We start from the raw sequence: 17,845 nt of genomic DNA, 5'->3' as shown, positions 1-17,845 counted from the left end.
CTTGATTCCCAAAGAAACCAAAATGTGTCTATCTCAGCCTGAACTGCAATAGAATCCCTCCAGCGCAGATGGAGGCCATTTGGCCCATTGAGTCTGCACCGACTCTCTGAGACACCATCCCACCCAGAACCTGTCTCAGTCACCCCACATATTTATCCCCTTAACTGATACATTTGGGAAACAAAGGGTACCTTAACAAGGTACCGCAAGATAGGTTGTTGCATAACGTTAAATCTCACGGGATCCAGGGTGAGGTATCTTAATGAATACAAAATTGGCTTCTTGACAGAAGCCAGAGGGTGGTTATAGTGGGTTGTTTTTCAAACTGGAGTCCCGAGGGGTGTGCCTCAGGGATCAGTGCTGGGTCCACTGTTATTTGTCATTTATTTTAATGATTTGGATGAGAATATAGGAGGCATGGTTAGTAAGTGTGCAGATGACACCAAGATTGGTGGCATCGTGGACAGTGAAGAAAGTTATCTCCAATTGTAAAGGGATCTTGATCAATTGGGCCAGTGGGCTGACGAATGACAGACGGAGTTTAATTCAGACAAATGCAAGGTGATGCATTTTGGTAGATTAAACCAGGGCAGATTTACCAAGTTAATGGCAGAGCATTGGGGAGAGATGCAGAACAAAGAGATCTCGGGGTACATGTTCAAAGCTCATTGAAAGTGGAGTCACAGGTGGACAGAGTGGTGAAGAAGGCATTTGGCATGCTTGGTTTCATCGGTCAGAACATTGAATACAGGAATTGGGACGTCCTGTTGAAGTCATACAAGTCATTGGTAAGGCCACACTTGGAATACTGTGTACAGTCCTCGTCACTATTATAGAAAGGGTATCATTAAACTAGAGAGCATGCAGAAAAGATTTACTCGGATGCTACCGGGACTTGATGGTTTGAGTTTTAAGGCGAGGCTGGATAGACTGGGATTTTTTTCTCTGGACGTAGGAGGCTGAGGGGTGATCTTATAGAGATCTATAAAATAATGAGGGACACAGATCAGCGAGAATAGTTAATATCTTTTCCCAAAGGTTGGGGAGTCGAAAGCTCGAGTGCACAGGTTTAAGGTGAGAGGGGAGAGATACAAAAGTGTCCAGAGGGACATTTGTTTTACACAGAGGGTGGTGAGTGTCTGGAACAAGCTGCCAGAGGTAGTAGTAGAGGTGGGTACAATTTTGTCTTTCAAAATGCATTTCCACAGTTACATGGGTAAGATGGGTATAGAGGGATATGGGCCAAATGCAGGCAAATGGGATTTGCTTGGTGGTTTAAAAAAAGGGCGGCATGGACAAGTTGGGCCGAAGGGCCTGTATGCTGTAAACCTCTCTGACTCGGAACCCATTCGGCCTATCTTGTCCATGCCAGCCCGAGGCCCCCCTTTCCAAGCTCACCTTCCTGCACCCGGCCCGGAGCCATGCAGCTGAAAGCATGATGGCGATCGAAATACTTCATACCAAAAAAATCAGCAGGTGTTTTTGAAATAGCGGAAGTAAACACTTCACAATCATAACCGCTGCGAGCGGGGCTCGAACCTGCGCGGGGAAACCCCATTGGATTTCAAGTCCAACGCCTTAACCACTCGGCCATCGCAGCTGCGCATTTCTGTAAATAATGTAACCTCAGTAATGTTTATATTAACTTCTATCAAGTACCGGGATTGTGCAGAGCACAGTGTGTGAGCTGAAATGTGTTCCTCTACTGTTACTTTGTATCTTTGTCACGAACGGAGAACTCATTTGATGTCAGAGACTTGTTTTCCTATTTCAATATTTTTTCATGAGAAACGAATTACGTCCGAATAGAAAAAAATAAAAACTGATACGTCTATTTTAATTCACTATTGTCAAATGTTGCGTTCGCCCTGTTTTTGTCCACTCGGTTTAAAATAATATTCGCGGAGAAGGTTCTAAAACAAATTATGAATGCGATGGCCGGGAATCGAACCCGGGTCAACTGCTTGGAAGGTAGCTATGCTCACCACTATACCACCATCGCTCACTCTGCTGAAGGAATCGTTATTTTAATCAGTTGTAATTACGGAACTACCTGAGTTGCTGATTTCATTCCGCACCAGGTGTGTCCATAGCACAGTTTGTAAACTGAACTTGGCTTGTCTCGTTTTTCTGGACAGTTCAATTTATCTTTTTACTGTTGTTTCTGACTGGGAACTCATTGTTTAATTTTGAGGCCTGTCCTTTCATTTAAACAACTGAAAGCAAACTGAAGCTTGATTTTCCATTAGAAATCTTTAGTGAATTTTATTTTAGGAGTGCCCACCTACTGTTGTGACATGCGATAGCTAATTAAATAAATCACCACTGTGATGGTCAGGAACTGACGTTTGGTCAAATGCTCGCCCAGTCACCACTCCACCACCATCGTTCACCTGACTGTGCCACTCCCTCAGTAAGAAAGTCCAGCTCTGACAATGAATCTGGTTCCCTCCAGGCCCAATCGGAGGATGGTCAGAAACTGTGTGTCGCTTTTAGAAACTCCATTATCAGCGAGTGGGGGATTATTATTTAACTGGCTGTCACTGGGTGTTGAGGTTGTGATTTATTGTTACCTGTCAGTGCAGGAGAAACAAATAAAACAGGAAATCGAGAGACTCCAAGAGCAGATAATTTGTATTTCATCGTAAACAAACACAGTGATGTCAGCAATCACTGTAATAACTGGGGGGGGGGGACAGATATGATTGGCTCTGGCCGCTGAATCTGGTGAACAGATATGGTCCTACACCACATGGACTGCAGCGGTTCCAGAAGGCAGCTCATCACCACCTTCCCAAGGGCAATTAGGGATGGGCAATAAATGCTGACCCAGACAGCGACGCCCACATTCCATGAATGAATTCAAAGACAATCTGTGGGGAGCGGGCTTCAGAGTGTTTAACAGTTACTGAGGTGAAAAACTAACTAACCCCCTGGAATCCGGAGCAAAGGCCGGAAGGAGGGGAAATTCCGTCCTGGGACCTTACAGTTGGTGAAAGTTTTGTCCTGTGAATGTGTAGATGTGAATATTGTGTAAGAGAGAGTGTATGAAAGGAGCGGGCGGTTCAGACGAATCCAACTGTGTTTGTGTGTCTGTTCTGATCATGAGATCTCCGAGTCTCTCTTGTGTAAAATAAAATAATCTTCCAATCAAAGATTCCCTTAGTCTCCCTGCTGAGCCCCAAAGTTAGATTTCAAGGCAAATGGTTCGCTAAATTGAAGATTTGAGTGGAAAAGTTGAGAACATGTCAGCTATCGCGTGTGAGAGCGCGATCAGTGCAGCAGTAAAACGGGTTTCAGTGGAAAATGGAGTTCTCAGTTCGAGTGAAACCTTTTCAACAGCAAACATTCGTGTGTCAGAGACATGAAGGATGTGAGCTGGATCTCTGGAGAGGCGGAATTTCATTGCAAGGGGAGAGTTTGTGAGGAGAGAGAAACACAGAGAGGCTGGAGGAGCCGGGAGCTGACAGCAGCTTGTCTCTGCTCCGTCCGCTCTCTGCCTTTAAGTTGCTCTGTGCCGCCACCACTGGGTTCATTTCGGATCCAGTTCTGACTCTCACACAGATTTTCCACACACTCTCGGATATGACTGAAACTGCAGCCGCCGAAACGGCTCCTCCAGCCGCTCCCGCTCAAGTGAAGTCTCCCAGGAAGAAGAAGGCGGCTCCCCGACCTGCGGCAGCCGGTCCCAAGTTAGGCGAGCAGATCCTCAATGTTGTGGCGGAATGCAGCGATCGCAAGGGGATGTCCCTGGCCGCGATAAAGAAAGCTTTGGCTGGCAGCGGAGTGGATGTGGGGAAGCGCGTCTCCCAGATCAGGTTAACGATCAAGAGGAAGGTGGAGACAGGGTCTCTGGTGCAGACAAAGGGACAGGGCGCCTCCGGCTCCTTCAAACTCGCTAAGAAGGAAAGCCCGGGGAAAATGGGAAAGAAGGCGAAGAAACCAACAGCCAAGAAACCTTTAGTAAAGAAAACAGCGGCCAAGAAGGTGACAACAAAGAAAGCAGCAGCCAAGAAACCCGCAGCAAAGAAAACTCCAGTGAAGAAATCAACAGTGAAGAAAACAAGCAGCAAGAAGGCGGCAACTCCAAAAAAGGCGGTGAAGAAAGCAGCCCTGAAGAAAAAGTCTCCTGTGAAGAAGGTGACGGGCGGAAAGTCTGTCAAAAAAGTGACTAAATCGAAGGCCAAACCCAAAGTGAAAGCAGCAAAAGCGAAGAAAGCGTCAGGAAAGAAGTGAAACAACCCGAGCAAATTGTAAACCTCTGAACCCAAAGGCTCTTCTCAGAGCCACCCACATCTCTCAGGAAAGAGCTGAACCCGCAAGAAAATGATTCCTGTCCCGCGGCCCGGCTCGTTCTCAATAGAGATCATTTCAAATTCAGACTAAAGCAAAACACAGCAGAAGCTGAATTTCATTTGAATTGCATATTTGTTCAATCGCCACTTTCTCTCATAATAAAGATGTCTGGTAGATTCATAAGAACATAAGAACATAAGAAATAGGAGCAGGAGTAGGCCATCTAGCCCCTCGAGCCTGCCCCGCCATTCAATAAGATCATGGCTGATCTGACGTGGATCAGTACCACTTACCCGCCTGATCCCCATAACCCTTAATTCCCTTACCGATCAGGAATCCATCCATCCGCGCTTTAAACATATTCAGCGAGGTAGCCTCCACCACCTCAGTGGGCAGAGAATTCCAGAGATTCACCACCTTCTGGGAGAAGAAGTTCCTCCTCAACTCTGTCTTAAACCGACCCCCCTTTATTTTGAGGCTGTGTCCTCTAGTTTTATCTTCCTTACTAAGTGGAAAGAATCTCTCCGCCTCCACCCTATCCAGCCCCCGCATTATCTTATAAGTCTCCATAAGATCCCCCCTCATCCTTCTAAACTCCAACGAGTACAAACCCAATCTCCTCAGCCTCTCCTCATAATCCAAACCCCTCATCTCCGGTATTAACCTGGTGAACCTTCTCTGCACTCCCTCCAATGCCAATATATCCTTCCTCATATAAGGGGACCAATACTGCACACAGTATTCCAGCTGCGGCCTCACCAATGCCCTGTACAGGTGCATCAAGACATCCCTGCTTTTATATTCTATCCCCTTCACAATATAGGCCAACATCCCATTTGCCTTCTTGATCACCTGTTGTACCTGCAGACTGGGCTTTTGCGTCTCATGCACAAGGACCCCCAGGTCCCTTTGCACGGTAGCATGTTTTAATTTGTTTCCATTGAGATAATAAACCCATTTGTTATTATTTCCTCCAAAGTGTATAACCTCGCATTTCTCAACGTTATACTCCATTTGCCATATCCTCGCCCACTCACTCAGCCTGTCCAAATCTCTCTGCAGATCTTCTCCGTCCTCCACACGATTCACTTTTCCACTTATCTTTGTGTCGTCTGCAAACTTTGTTACCCTACACTCCGTCCCCTCCTCCAGATCATCTATATAAATGGTAAACAGTTGCGGCCCGAGTACCGATCCCTGCGGCACGCCACTAGTTACCTTCCTCCAACCGGAAAAACACCCATTTATTCCGACTCTTTGCTTCCAGTCGGATAGCCAGTCCCCAATCCACTTTAACACACTACCCCCAACTCCGTGTGCCCTAATCTTCTTCAGCAGCCTTTTATGGGGCACCTTATCAAACGCCTTTTGGAAATCCAAAAACACCGCATCCACCGGTTCTCCTCCATCAACCGCCCTAGTCACATCTTCATAAAAATCCAACATGTTCGTCAAGCACGACTTTCCCCTCATGAATCCATGCTGCGTCTGATTGATCGAGCCATTTCTATCCAGATGCCCTGCTATCTCCTCTTTAATAATGGATTCCAGCATTTTCCCTACTACAGATGTTAAGCTGACCGGCCTATAGTTACCCGCCTTTTGTCTCCTTCCTTTTTTAAACAGCGGCATAACATTAGCCGTTTTCCAATCAACCGGCACTACCCCAGAATGCAACGTGTTTTGATAAATAATCACTAACGCATCCACTATTACCTCTGACATTTCTTTCAATACCCTGGGATGCATTCCATCCGGACCCGGGGACTTATCCACCTTCAGTCCCATTAGTCTACCCAGCACTGCCTCTCTGGTAACATTAATTGTATTAAGTATTTCTCCTGCTGCCAACCCTCTATCGTTAATATTTGGCAAACTATTTGTGTCCTCCACCGTGAAGACCGACACAAAAAACGTATTTAAAGACTCAGCCATATCCTCATTTCCCACTATTAACTCCCCCCTCTCGTCCTCCAAGGGTCCAACATTCACTCTAGCCACTCTATTCCTTTTTACATATTTATAAAAACTTTTACTATCATTTTTTATATTAATTGCTAGCCTAGCTTCATAGTCTATCCTTCCTTTCTTTATCGCTTTCTTAGTCTCCCTTTGTTGTTTCTTAAATTTTTCCCAATCACTTGTTTCTCCACTATTTTTGGCCACTCTGTACGCAGCTGTTTTTATTTTAATACTCTCCTTTATTTCCTTCGTTATCCACGGCTGGTTCTCCCTTTTCTTACAATCCTTGTTTTTTGCTGGAATATATTTTTGCTGAGAACTGAAAAGGATCTCCTTAAAAATCCTCCACTGTTCCTCAGCTATCCTACCTGCCAGCCTGCTCTCCCAGTCTACCTTAGCCAATTCATCCCTCATCCTATCATATCTCCCTCTGTTCAAACAGAGGACACTGGTTTGGGACCAAACTTTCTCCTCTTCCATCTGAATCAGAAATTCGACCATATTGTGGTCACTAGACCCAAGAGGGTCCTTCACAATAACATCCTTAATTCTACCTACCTCGTTACACAATACCAGATCCAAAATAGCTCGTTCCCTCGTCGGTTCCGTAACATGCTGTTCAAGGAAACTATCCCGACAGCATTCTAAGAACTCTTCCTCCATTCCACCCTTACCAACTTGAGTCTGCCAGTCAATGTGCATGTTGAAGTCCCCCATGATTATTGCCGCTCCGTTTTTACACGCATCCCTTATCTGCTTGTTTATAGCCCTCCCTACCTCAACATTATTATTTGGGGGCCTATATACCACACCTACTAGTGTCTTTCTCCCTCTACTATTCCTCATCTCTACCCATAATGATTCCACGTTTTGTTCCTCAGAGCCTATGTCATCCCTCAGTACTACCCTGATATTATCTCTTAATAATAGTGTGAGACAGTAACACTGGTGGCTAAATACCGCATTGCAGCCTAATTTTTAATCGAATCCCTGCAGTGCAGAAGGAGGCCAATCGTCCCATCGAGTCTGAACCGACCTCAATCCCACCCAGTCCGGATCCCCATTACCCTATTTATTGACCGGAGACTCCGGTGCAATTTAGCATGGCCAATCAACCTGACAGGCACTTTGGTGTGCGGGAGGAAACCGGAGCACCCGGAGGAAGCCCGGGGAGAATCTGCAAACTCCACACAGACAGAGACCTCAGCCGGGAATCGAACCCAGGTGCCTGGCGCTCTGAGACGGCAATTCTTAGCCAAAAATCAATGTCAATCATTTGAACCCACGCCTCCAGAGGAGACTGCGACCTGAACGCAGCGCCTTAAACCGCTCGGCCATCCTGACTCCCTTAATTCTAACACAGGAAATTGCCCCAAACAGCTTCAATAAAGTGTTTGCAAACAGCGAGAAGCAGATGTGTGTGAGGATGTTCCGGAGGAAGATTCTTGCTATAGAATCGACTGTGTTTAGGTCGGAATATTACTGACTGGGAATTATTACGGGACCAGGTTTAAAAACACAAAAGAACAAAGTCACGATCCGAAACGTTAACTCTGTCTCTCTCTCTCTTCACAAAAGCTGCCGGAGCTGCTAATTAGTTGCAGCATTTTCTGTTTTGATTCCATATTTCAAAGCTCCGGGTTTGTAGAAACTCTTGTGTGTGAAGGGCGGCTCTGGAAGGGTTTGTGTGGGGAGCTGTGTTTCGCTTCCATTGTTAATAAACGGGTTGAAATTGGCGGTTGCAGAAACTGGAGGTGGAGCTGAAAGATCACGGGCCGTTCTGTGTGTGTGTGTCAGTCCGGCTCTCTCCTCCCTCCCGCTCTGTGTTTGATCTTCACTCTGTCTCCTCCCCTCTCTGCTCTCACTCCGCCTTTCTCAGTCAGGTCGGGGCGGGCTGTATAAAAGGAGCCTGAAAGAGTTCCTCTCCCATATTGTGCAGAGATCTGAGTGAAGAATCATCATGTCTGGCAGAGGGAAAGGGGGCAAAGGACTGGGTAAAGGCGGCGCAAAGCGGCACCGCAAAGTGCTTCGTGATAATATCCAGGGCATCACTAAGCCAGCAATCCGCCGCCTGGCTCGCCGTGGCGGTGTCAAGCGGATCTCGGGTTTGATCTATGAGGAGACTCGCGGGGTGCTGAAGGTTTTCCTGGAGAATGTGATCAGGGATGCGGTCACCTACACTGAACACGCCAAGCGCAAGACGGTCACTGCCATGGATGTGGTGTACGCTCTGAAACGCCAGGGCCGCACTCTTTATGGATTCGGCGGCTGAACAACTGGAACCTTCCTACCGAACACACAACAAAGGCTCTTTTCAGAGCCAAAAACCGCTTCACAGAGAGAGCATTGACCTGGGGACGGAGCTGGGATAGGCTGTTCAGTACTTGAGATGCATGTTTGTTTTGTTTAGGTTACAGTGCGGGAATCACCGAATTTAACATTTCATTTGGAGCAGCGATGCGGATTGTTTTTGAAATTTTTAAGTGGATTGTCTGAGCAGCCCCCAGTTGACATGTGCCCTCAGTGAAACGCCGCATCACTCCTGTTTAATCACCCAGTGTTTGGATAGAGTTTATCAAAGCTTTCTCTGGAATAGCGGAGTTTAGTAGCAGCAGCCGGTGAATCGTTCACTGGAACCAGTCCCAGTTGTGATGCTATTTGCCCCCAGACGGTTGTTTCCGCACTGAAACTGACAGGCTTTGTGAAACTGATCAGTTTCCGCTCTGTCATTCACAAACCCGCAATTCCCGCAGTTTGAGCCGCTCCAACCCCAGCCTGCTTCTGATTGGCCATCCTCTCCGCATTCGCAGCTCTGAACCAATCGCAGAGCACCGAATGTGAACATTGAGCCAATCATTGGCTTCAACTGTCAACCAGCAGAAATTTTGAATTGGGGAAATGCCGCCAATTTCAGCGCGGGAAAGGGAATTGAGACAAATTCTTAACTTATTAAAAATAGATTCTCAATTAATATTCTGCTGTAAGATTATTTTACAAAGAGGTTTCATTTGTGAACATTTGTCCGCCACGGGCAGCAAACGACTCTATTCAGTAATGTCAAACGGGACAAATATGAAGTCACTCTCTGTAACAAACAACAGACTCAACCCCTTTCACACCGGCTTCAGGGAGACAGAGAAGCGACTGATTTCTGATCCTTTCCCCCGAAAACGGCGGCGAATGTTACAAGCGACAGGAGAGGGGAAATCTGAATGGGCTGGAAAGGAAAGGGACAGGGATCGAGTGGAACAGCGTGAGATTCTGGGAATGAACAGCCCAGAGAGCGGGAAAAGGGTCTAAAGCACTAAGTGGGGGGAGATAGACTTCAAATCTTCAATGTTTCTGGGAATTATCTTATTAAGGACGGAATGAAGACTTATTTTATACAAACGGTTATTTCCTGCACAGAAAACGGCGGAATTTCTGAAAGGGGCGGTTAAGAAAACAACTGAACCAATCAGAACCTGAGGTACAGACATTAATTCGCTGGTCAGAGTTTGATTGAAACTTCCTGGGCCAATTCCCGCTGGGGGCGGTCCCTCGCAGAGTTTAAAAAGGCGGATGCAGCGCAGACTCTGTATTAACAGTCTTTGTGTCTCAGATTGTGCTGCATCCGTTCAGAAAATGGCCAGGACCAAGCAGACAGCGCGCAAATCGACCGGAGGGAAAGCTCCTCGCAAACAGCTGGCTACCAAAGCTGCCCGGAAAAGCGCTCCAGCCACGGGCGGAGTGAAGAAGCCTCATCGCTACAGACCCGGCACTGTGGCTCTGAGGGAGATCCGCCGCTACCAAAAATCCACCGAGCTGCTGATCCGCAAACTGCCCTTCCAGCGCCTGGTGCGAGAGATCGCTCAGGACTTCAAGACAGACCTGCGCTTCCAGAGCTCGGCCGTCATGGCCCTGCAGGAGGCCAGCGAGGCTTATCTGGTGGGTCTCTTTGAGGACACCAACCTGTGCGCCATCCACGCCAAGCGAGTCACCATCATGCCCAAAGACATCCAGCTGGCCCGCCGCATCCGCGGGGAACGCGCCTAAACCCCGACCTCAGCACCAAGAACAACAACGGCTCTTTTAAGAGCCACCAAATCGGCAAATGAAAGAGCTGCGATCTCCTGTTAACGATTCTAGTGTTTGAATTCCCAGGACAGAATATTCCCAGGACTCTAGTACTGAAACCTCTCAATGTTACAATTAACCCTCCGTTGCATTGGGGTCACTCATATATCCAATCCTTTGATGGTTCGAGTAAAAACGATGCCGTTAACAATTCTACCACAATTTAATTTTAAAAGTAGTTTTACTAAACCTGCGATCATTTCAGTTTCCGAGCCATAATTCCGCAAATCCACTTTCTCCGCACGTGTTTCGAGTCGCAGCGAGAGTGTTGAAAATTGTGTCAATTACGTTCAGAATATGAAGCATGTCTCCAACAGTAACCCACTCACACAGATATAGCCATTGCAGGAACGCTTGCACATTCGCATAGACAATAATTAACACTTTTCCAGATCCAGTGACTGACTTTGAAAACCGATGGGCTGCAGATGAATATCCTCGCAGATTATCACATTTTAAAGCAATTATATTTGAAATAGGATCAATTCAGTTCACTGGGATGGTTTCCCCGATAAACAACAGCAACTTGCATTAAAATACTGTATGTGTCAATAGTACGGATTGATAGAACAAAGCGGGAAACAGCTGTGCTGTGAATAGCAGTGCAGAAACTGACCGATAGACACCAGGTCGCCCTTTTTCAGATAAAGTGAGTGGCTCTGAAAAGAGCCTTTGGGTTATCAGATTAAAGAATGGGCGCTTCACTTGCTCTTCGCGGCCCCAGCGCTGCTTTTCTTGTGCAGCAGCACGGCCTGGATATTAGGCAGCACCCCTCCCAGCAGCTTGTTGAGCTCCTCGTCGTTGCGGACGGCCAGCTGCAGGTGTCTGGGGATGATGCGGGTCTTCTTGTTGTCCCGGGCCGCGTTCCCGGCCAGCTCCAGGATTTCAGCGGTCAGATACTCGAGCACAGCAGCCAGATAGACCGGGGCTCCGGCACCCACACGCTCAGCATAGTTGCCCTTTCTCAGGAGCCTGTGAACACGGCCCACCGGGAACTGCAGTCCAGCCCGGGAGGAGCGAGGCTTGGCCTTGACCCGAGCTTTCCCGCCGCTCTTTCCTCTTCCAGACATTTTTTTTGTACTTTTCCAATTCAATCAAATTCAATTCAGAGTCTCAACAAGTTGAGACATTTCCGATCCAGGCTGACAAGACAGGGCAAGCGACCAAATTACCCTGTCCTGGGCCCGATCTACATGAGCCAAGCTGAATGGAGGAGGGGGAGGTTCCTCCTCCAAGGCTTGAGCTCATGTGCATCTGAGCCAAAAGGCCGAGATGCCGCTTTTAAAAATTGCTTCATATGAAACTTCAATGTAACCTAATGACCTCAACCAAGTGCAGCATCCAATCCATACTGCACTTGATCTTAGCCAAAAGGCCGAGAAGCGATTGAAAAGATGTGCGGGTTAGGTGGATTGGCCGTGCTCAATTGCCCCTTAGTGTCCCGGGATGCATAGTTTAGATGGATTTGCGGGATAACTATGTGGGGTTACGGGGATAGTTACGGGGTTACGGTGGATAGTCAGAGATTCTGTAGATAGTTGAACAAGAAAAGAGTTAGCAGAGTGAGCATTGGTTCTATAGAAAGTGCAACTGGGGGATTGATAATGGAAAACAGGGTATTGGCAAATGTATTTTTCATTGGTGTTCACTATAGAGGATACAAGTAACATCCCAGAAATAGCTGTAAACCAGCAAATGGAAGGGAGGAGCACAGGAAAATTCCAATCAACAGGGAAAGTGGTATTGAGCAAATTGTTGGGTCGACAGGCTGACAAATTCCTGGGTCCGGATGGACTTCTCGTGAAGGACATGAAAGAAGTGGCGAATGAGACAGTTGATGCATTTGTTTTAATTTTGCAAAATTCCCTGGCTTTGGAGAATGTTCCATCAGGTTGAAATATGACAAATGTAATACCTTGATTCAAAAAGGGATGGAGACAGAAAGCAGGAAACTACAGGCTGTTAGCCTAACAGCTGTCATCGGGAAAATGTTAGAAGCCATTCTGAAAGATATTACAACTTGGAAAAAATACAAGGCAATCAGGCAGAGTCAATATGGTTTTCTGAAAAGGAAATCATGTTTAACTAAATTATTGGAGTTTTTTGAAAGAGGCCCATGTGCTGTGAATGGGGAACCGGTGGATGTCCTGTACTTACATTTCCAGAAGACATTTGCCAAAGTGCCAGATTAAAGGTTATTGTGTAAAATAAACATTCATGGTTTTGGGCGTAACATTTTGGCATGGATTGATGGTTGGCTCGCTAACAGGTCAAAAAGAGTTCGCACAAATGGTTATTTTTCGGGGTGGCAGGATCTGATGAGTGGTGTATTCATGCTGGGGCTACAAATTGTTACAATTTATAAAAATTGCTTGGATGAAGGGACTGAAGGTACCGTTGCTAAATTTGCTGACAGCATAAAGATAGATAAGAAATTAATTGTGAAGTATACGTGAGGAGGCTTCAAAAGGAAACAGATAGATTAAGTGAGGGCAAAATGTGGCAAATGAGGCAAATTGCGAGGATAAAACAGTGGTTGACAAATGGGAGACTTTCAAAGTTGAGTTGAATGGGATGCCAGCCAGGTACATAGCCACCAGACACACATATGCAGTGTCCAAAGCTAGGGTATCCTGGATGTCTAAGGTTATTGACGAGAAAATAAGGAAGAAAAAAGAGGCATATGATGCATGCTGGAATAATAATAGCAATAGAAACCAGGAAAAACAGCTCAAAATGCAGGAGAGGGGCTAAGGCTGGAATAATGAAGAGGAAGCATGAGGAAATGTTAGCAGGCTGCGCTAATATAAATCATAACATGTTCTTCAAACATATTAATTGTAAAGGATTAGTGAAGGATAGAGTGGGGTTCATAAGGGCCAAGCAGGGTAAACTGCTCACTGCAGCAGAGGGTATGGCAGAGATAGTAAATAAGTACTGTACTTCTGGCTTTACCAAATTAGACAATGTGACAATGGCCCAGTTGAAAATGTATGTGTTGATTAACTGAGCTTCATAGTGAGAGTGTGGAATTAACTCTCTCTCAATCGATCATTGTGTGTGGGTGCGGAATTAACCCTGTCTCAATCTATTCGTGTGTGTCAGTGTTGAATGAACTCTCTCTCAATCTATTACTGTGAGAGTGTGTGGAATTAATTCTCAATCGATCATTGTGTGAGAGTGTGGAAGTAACTCTCAATCTTTTATTGTGTGAGAGTGTGGAATTAACGGTCCCTCAATCTATTACTTGTATGAATGTGGAATTAACTCTCTCTCAATCTATTACTATGTATCGGAGTGGAATTCACTCCCTCTCAATTATTTATGTGTGTGACTGTGGGATTAACGGTCCCTCAATCTATTACCTGTATGAGTGTGGAATTAACTCTCTCTCAATCTATTACTGTATGTGAGTGTGGAATTATCTCTCTCTCAATCTATTACTGTATGTGAGTGTGGAATTAACTCACTCTCAATCTATTACTGTGTCAGTTCGGAATGAACTCTCTCAATCTATTACTGTGTGAGAGTACGGAATTATCTCTCTCTCAATCTATTACTGTCTGTCAATGTGGATTTACCTCTGTCTCAACATATTACTGCATGTCAGTGTGGAATTAACTCTCAATCTATTACTGTGTGTGTGGAATTATCTCTCTCCCAATCTATTACTGTGTGTCAGTGTGGAATTATATCTCTCTCAATCTATTACAGTATGTGAGTGTGGAATTAACTCGGCTCTCAATCTATTAATGTGTCAGTTTGGAATTAACTCTCTCTCAATCTATTACTGTGTGTCTGTGTGGATTCAATCTCTCTCAATCTTTTCTTGTGTGAGAGTGTCGATTTATCTCTCTCTCTCTATTACTGTATGTCAGTGTGGAATTAACTCCCTCTCAATCTATGACTGTGTGAGAGTGTGGAATTAAGTTGCTCACAATCTATTACTGTGAGAGAGTTTGGAACTAACTCTCTCTCAATCTATTACTGTGTGTGAGTGTGAAATTAACTCTCTCAATCTATTACTGTGTGTCTGTGGAATTCACTCTCTCTCAATCTGTTATTGTGTGCGAGTGTGGAATTAAAAGTCTCTCAATCTATTACTTGTATGAATGTGAAATTAACTGTCAATCTATTAGTGTGTGTGAATGTGGAATTAACTCTCTCAATCTATTACCGTGTTTCAGTGTGGAATTATCTCTCTCGCAATCCAAAACAGAGAGTGTGTGGAATTATCTCCCTCTTAATCTATGACTGTATGTCAGTGTGGAATTAGCTCCCTGTCTCAATCTATTACAGTGTGTGTGTGTTGAATTAACTCTCTCAATCTATTAGTTTGTGAGAGTGTGGAATTAATTCCCTCTCAATCTATTACTGTGTGTCGGTGTGGAATTCACTCTCTCTCAATCATTCATTGTGTGTGACTGTGGGATTAACAGTCTCTCAATCTATTGCTTGGGGTGGTGATGTTCCTCAGGGATCAGTGCTGGGACCTTTGCTGTTTGTAATATATAGAAATGATTTGGAGTAAAATGCAACAGGATTGATTTGTAAGTTTGCGGACGACACAAAAGTTGGTGGATTTGCGGATAGCGATGAGGACCATCAGAGCATACAGCAGAATATTGATCAGTTGGAGATTTGGGCAGAGAGATGACAGATGGAGTTCAATCCGGACAAATGTGAGGCAGTGCATTTTGGAAGGTCTAATACAGCTAGGAAATATACAGTAAATGGCAGAACCCTTAAGAGTATTGATAGGCAAAGGGACCTGGGTGTACAGGTACACGGGTCACTGAAAGTGGCAATGCAGGTGGAGAAGGTAGTCAAGAAGGCATACGACATGCTTACCTTCATCAGCCGGGGTATTGAGTTTAAAAATTGGCAAGTCATGTTGGCGCTTTATAGAACCTTACTGAGGCTGCACTTGGAATATAGTGTTCAATTCTGGTCGCCACACTACCAGAAGGATGTGGAGGCTTTGGAGAGGGTACAGAAAAGATTTACCAGGATGTTGCCTGGTATGGAGGGCATTAGCTATGAGGAGAGGTTGGAGAAACTTGGTTTGTTCTCACTGGAGTGGCGGAGGTTGAGGGGAGACCTGATAGAAGTCTACAAGATTATGAGAGGCATGGACAGAGTGGATAGTCAGAAGCTTTTTCCCAGGGTGGAAGAGTCAATTAATAGGCGGCATAGGTTTAAGGTGCGACGGGCAAGTTTTAAAAGAGATGTATGAGGCAGATTTTTTACACAGAGAGTGGTGGGTGCCTGGAACTCGTTGCCGGGGGAGGTAGTGGAAGCGGATACGGTAGTGATTTTTAAGGTGCGTCTTGACAAGTACATGAATGAGATGGGAATAGAGGGATATGGTCCCCGGAAGCGTAGGGGGCTTTAGTTGAGTCAGACAGCATGGTCGGTGCAGGCTTGGAGGGCCGAAGGGCCTGTTCCTGTGCTGTAATTTTCTTTGTATGAGTGTGGAATTAACTCTCTCGCAATCTATTACTGTGTGAGAGTGTGGCATTATCTCTCTCTCAATCTAATACTGTATGTCAGTATGAATTTACCTCTCTGTCTCAACATATTACTGTGCGTCAGTGTGGAATTAACTCCCTCTCAATCTATTACTGTGTGTTGGTGCGGAATTAACACTCTCTCAAACTTTACTGTGTGTGTGTATGGAATTAACACTCTCAAACTATTACTGTGTGTGTGTATGGAATTAACACTCTCTCAAACTATTACTGTGTGTGTATGGAATTAATTCTCTCTCAATCTATTACTGTGTGTGTGTGTGAAATTTACTCTCTCACAATCATTTATTGTGTCTGAGTGTGGGATGAAGAACATAAGAACTAGGAGTCGGAATAGGCCATCTGGCCCCTCGAGGCTGCTCCGCCAGTCAATAAGATCATGGCTGATCTTTTTGTGGACTCAGCTCCACTTACCTGCCCATTCACCATAACCCTTAATTCCTTTACTGTTCAAAAATTTATCTATCCTTGCCTTAAAAACATTCAATGAGGTAGCCTCAACTGCTTCACTGGGCAGGGAATTCCACAGATTCACAACCCTTTGTGTGAAGAAGTTCCTCCTCACCTCAGTCCTAAATCTGCTTCCCCCTTATTTTGAGGCTATGCCCCCTAGTTCTAGTTTCACCCACCAGTGGAAACAACTTACCTGCTTCTATCTTGTCTATTCCCTTCATAATCTTATATGTTTCTATAAGATCTCCCCTCATTCTTCTGAATTCCAATGAGTATAGCCCCAGTCTACTCAGTCTCTCCTCATAAGCCAACCCTCTCAACTCTGGAATCAACCTATTGAATTTTCTCTGCACCCCCTCCAGTGCCAGTATATCCTTTCTCAAGTAAGGAGACCAAAACTGTACACAGTACTCCAGGTGTGGCCTCACCAGCACCTTATACAGCTGCAACATAACCTCGCTGTTTTTGAACTCCATCCCTCTCGCAATGAAGGACAAAATTCCATTTGCCTTCTTAATTAACTGCTGCACCTGCAAACCAACTCCTTGAGATTCCTGCATAAGGACACCCAGGTCCCTCTGCACAGCAGCATGTTGCAATTTTTAATCATTTAAATAAGAGTCCATTTTGCTGTTATTCCTACCAAAATGGATGACCTCACATTTACCAACATTGTACTCCATCTGCCAGACCCCCGCCCACTCACTTAGATTATCTATATCCCTTTGCAGACTTTCAGCGTCCTCTGCACACTTTGTTCTTCCACCCATCTGAGTGTCATCTGCAAATTCTGACACACTACACTTGGTCCCCAACTCCAAATCATCTATGTAATTCGTAAACAATTGCGGTCCCTACATTGATCCCTGAGGCACACAACTAGTCAATGATCGCCAATCAGAAAAATACCCACTTACCCCCACTCTTTGCTTTCTGTTAGTTAACCAGTCCTCTATCCATGCTAATACATTACCCATAACACTGTGCAACTTTATCTGATGTAGCAGTCTTTGGTGTGGCTCCTTGTCAAATGCCTTCTGGAAATCCACATACACCACATCTACAGGTTCCCCATTGTCCACTGCACATGTAATGTTCTCAAAGAATTCCAAAAATTAGTCAAACATGACCTGTCCCTTATGAACCCATGCTGCGTCTTACCAATGGGACAATTAATATCCAGATGTCTCGCTATTTCTTCCTTGATGATAGATTTAAGCATTTTCCCTACTACAGAAGTTAAGCTAACCAGCCTATAGTTACCTGCCTTTTGTCTACCTCCTTTTTTAAACAGTGGCGTCACATTTGCTGTTTTCCAATCCGCAAGAACCACCCCAGAGTCCAGCGAATTTTGATAAATTACCACTAGTGCATTTGCTATTCCTCCCGCCATCTCTTTTAGTACCCTTGGATGCATTCCATCAGGACCGGGAGACTTGTCTACATTTAGCCCCATTAACTTGCCCAACACTACCTCTTTCGTGATA

The 17,845-nt window shown here is 45.3% G+C and overlaps 4 protein-coding genes and 2 non-coding genes across 6 annotated transcripts; 3 read left to right on the top strand and 3 right to left on the bottom strand.

Annotated features, from left to right (window-relative positions):
- Positions 1 to 1,518: 1,518 nt before the first annotated feature.
- trnas-uga (transfer RNA serine (anticodon UGA)) lies at positions 1,519 to 1,600 on the bottom strand. Its single transcript has one exon. It is a non-coding gene; the product is annotated as a tRNA-Ser (tRNA).
- Positions 1,601 to 1,930: 330 nt separating this feature from the next.
- Positions 1,931 to 2,002, bottom strand: trnag-ucc (transfer RNA glycine (anticodon UCC)). Its single transcript has one exon. It is a non-coding gene; the product is annotated as a tRNA-Gly (tRNA).
- A 1,583-nt stretch (positions 2,003 to 3,585) lies between these two features.
- Positions 3,586 to 4,236, top strand: LOC144482188 (histone H1-like). The gene has a single exon (XM_078201389.1). The coding sequence runs from the start codon at positions 3,586 to 3,588 to the stop codon at positions 4,234 to 4,236; it is 651 nt and encodes a 216-aa protein (XP_078057515.1).
- A 3,982-nt stretch (positions 4,237 to 8,218) lies between these two features.
- On the top strand, positions 8,219 to 8,530 carry LOC144482189 (histone H4). Its single transcript, XM_078201390.1, has one exon. It carries the CDS (start codon positions 8,219 to 8,221, stop codon positions 8,528 to 8,530), a length of 312 nt encoding a protein of 103 aa, XP_078057516.1.
- A 1,352-nt stretch (positions 8,531 to 9,882) lies between these two features.
- Positions 9,883 to 10,293, top strand: LOC144482235 (histone H3). The gene has a single exon (XM_078201427.1). The coding sequence runs from the start codon at positions 9,883 to 9,885 to the stop codon at positions 10,291 to 10,293; it is 411 nt and encodes a 136-aa protein (XP_078057553.1).
- Positions 10,294 to 11,075: 782 nt separating this feature from the next.
- LOC144482276 (histone H2A-like) lies at positions 11,076 to 11,444 on the bottom strand. The gene has a single exon (XM_078201455.1). The coding sequence runs from the start codon at positions 11,442 to 11,444 to the stop codon at positions 11,076 to 11,078; it is 369 nt and encodes a 122-aa protein (XP_078057581.1).
- Between the last annotated feature and the right edge of the window lie 6,401 nt (positions 11,445 to 17,845).

This window comes from Mustelus asterias, unplaced genomic scaffold (assembly GCF_964213995.1).
Source record: "Mustelus asterias unplaced genomic scaffold, sMusAst1.hap1.1 HAP1_SCAFFOLD_35, whole genome shotgun sequence".
Classification (NCBI taxonomy): Eukaryota; Metazoa; Chordata; class Chondrichthyes; order Carcharhiniformes; family Triakidae; genus Mustelus; species Mustelus asterias.
The sequence above is the reverse complement of the archived record's forward strand: the minus strand, read 5'-3'. Positions and strand labels throughout refer to the sequence as shown.

Coding starts and splice junctions, on each gene's coding strand:
- LOC144482188 (XM_078201389.1), top strand. CDS start 3,586: ATGACTGAAACTGCAGCCGCCGAAACGGCTCCTCCAGCCGCTCCCGCT.
- LOC144482276 (XM_078201455.1), bottom strand. CDS start 11,444: ATGTCTGGAAGAGGAAAGAGCGGCGGGAAAGCTCGGGTCAAGGCCAAG.
- LOC144482189 (XM_078201390.1), top strand. CDS start 8,219: ATGTCTGGCAGAGGGAAAGGGGGCAAAGGACTGGGTAAAGGCGGCGCA.
- LOC144482235 (XM_078201427.1), top strand. CDS start 9,883: ATGGCCAGGACCAAGCAGACAGCGCGCAAATCGACCGGAGGGAAAGCT.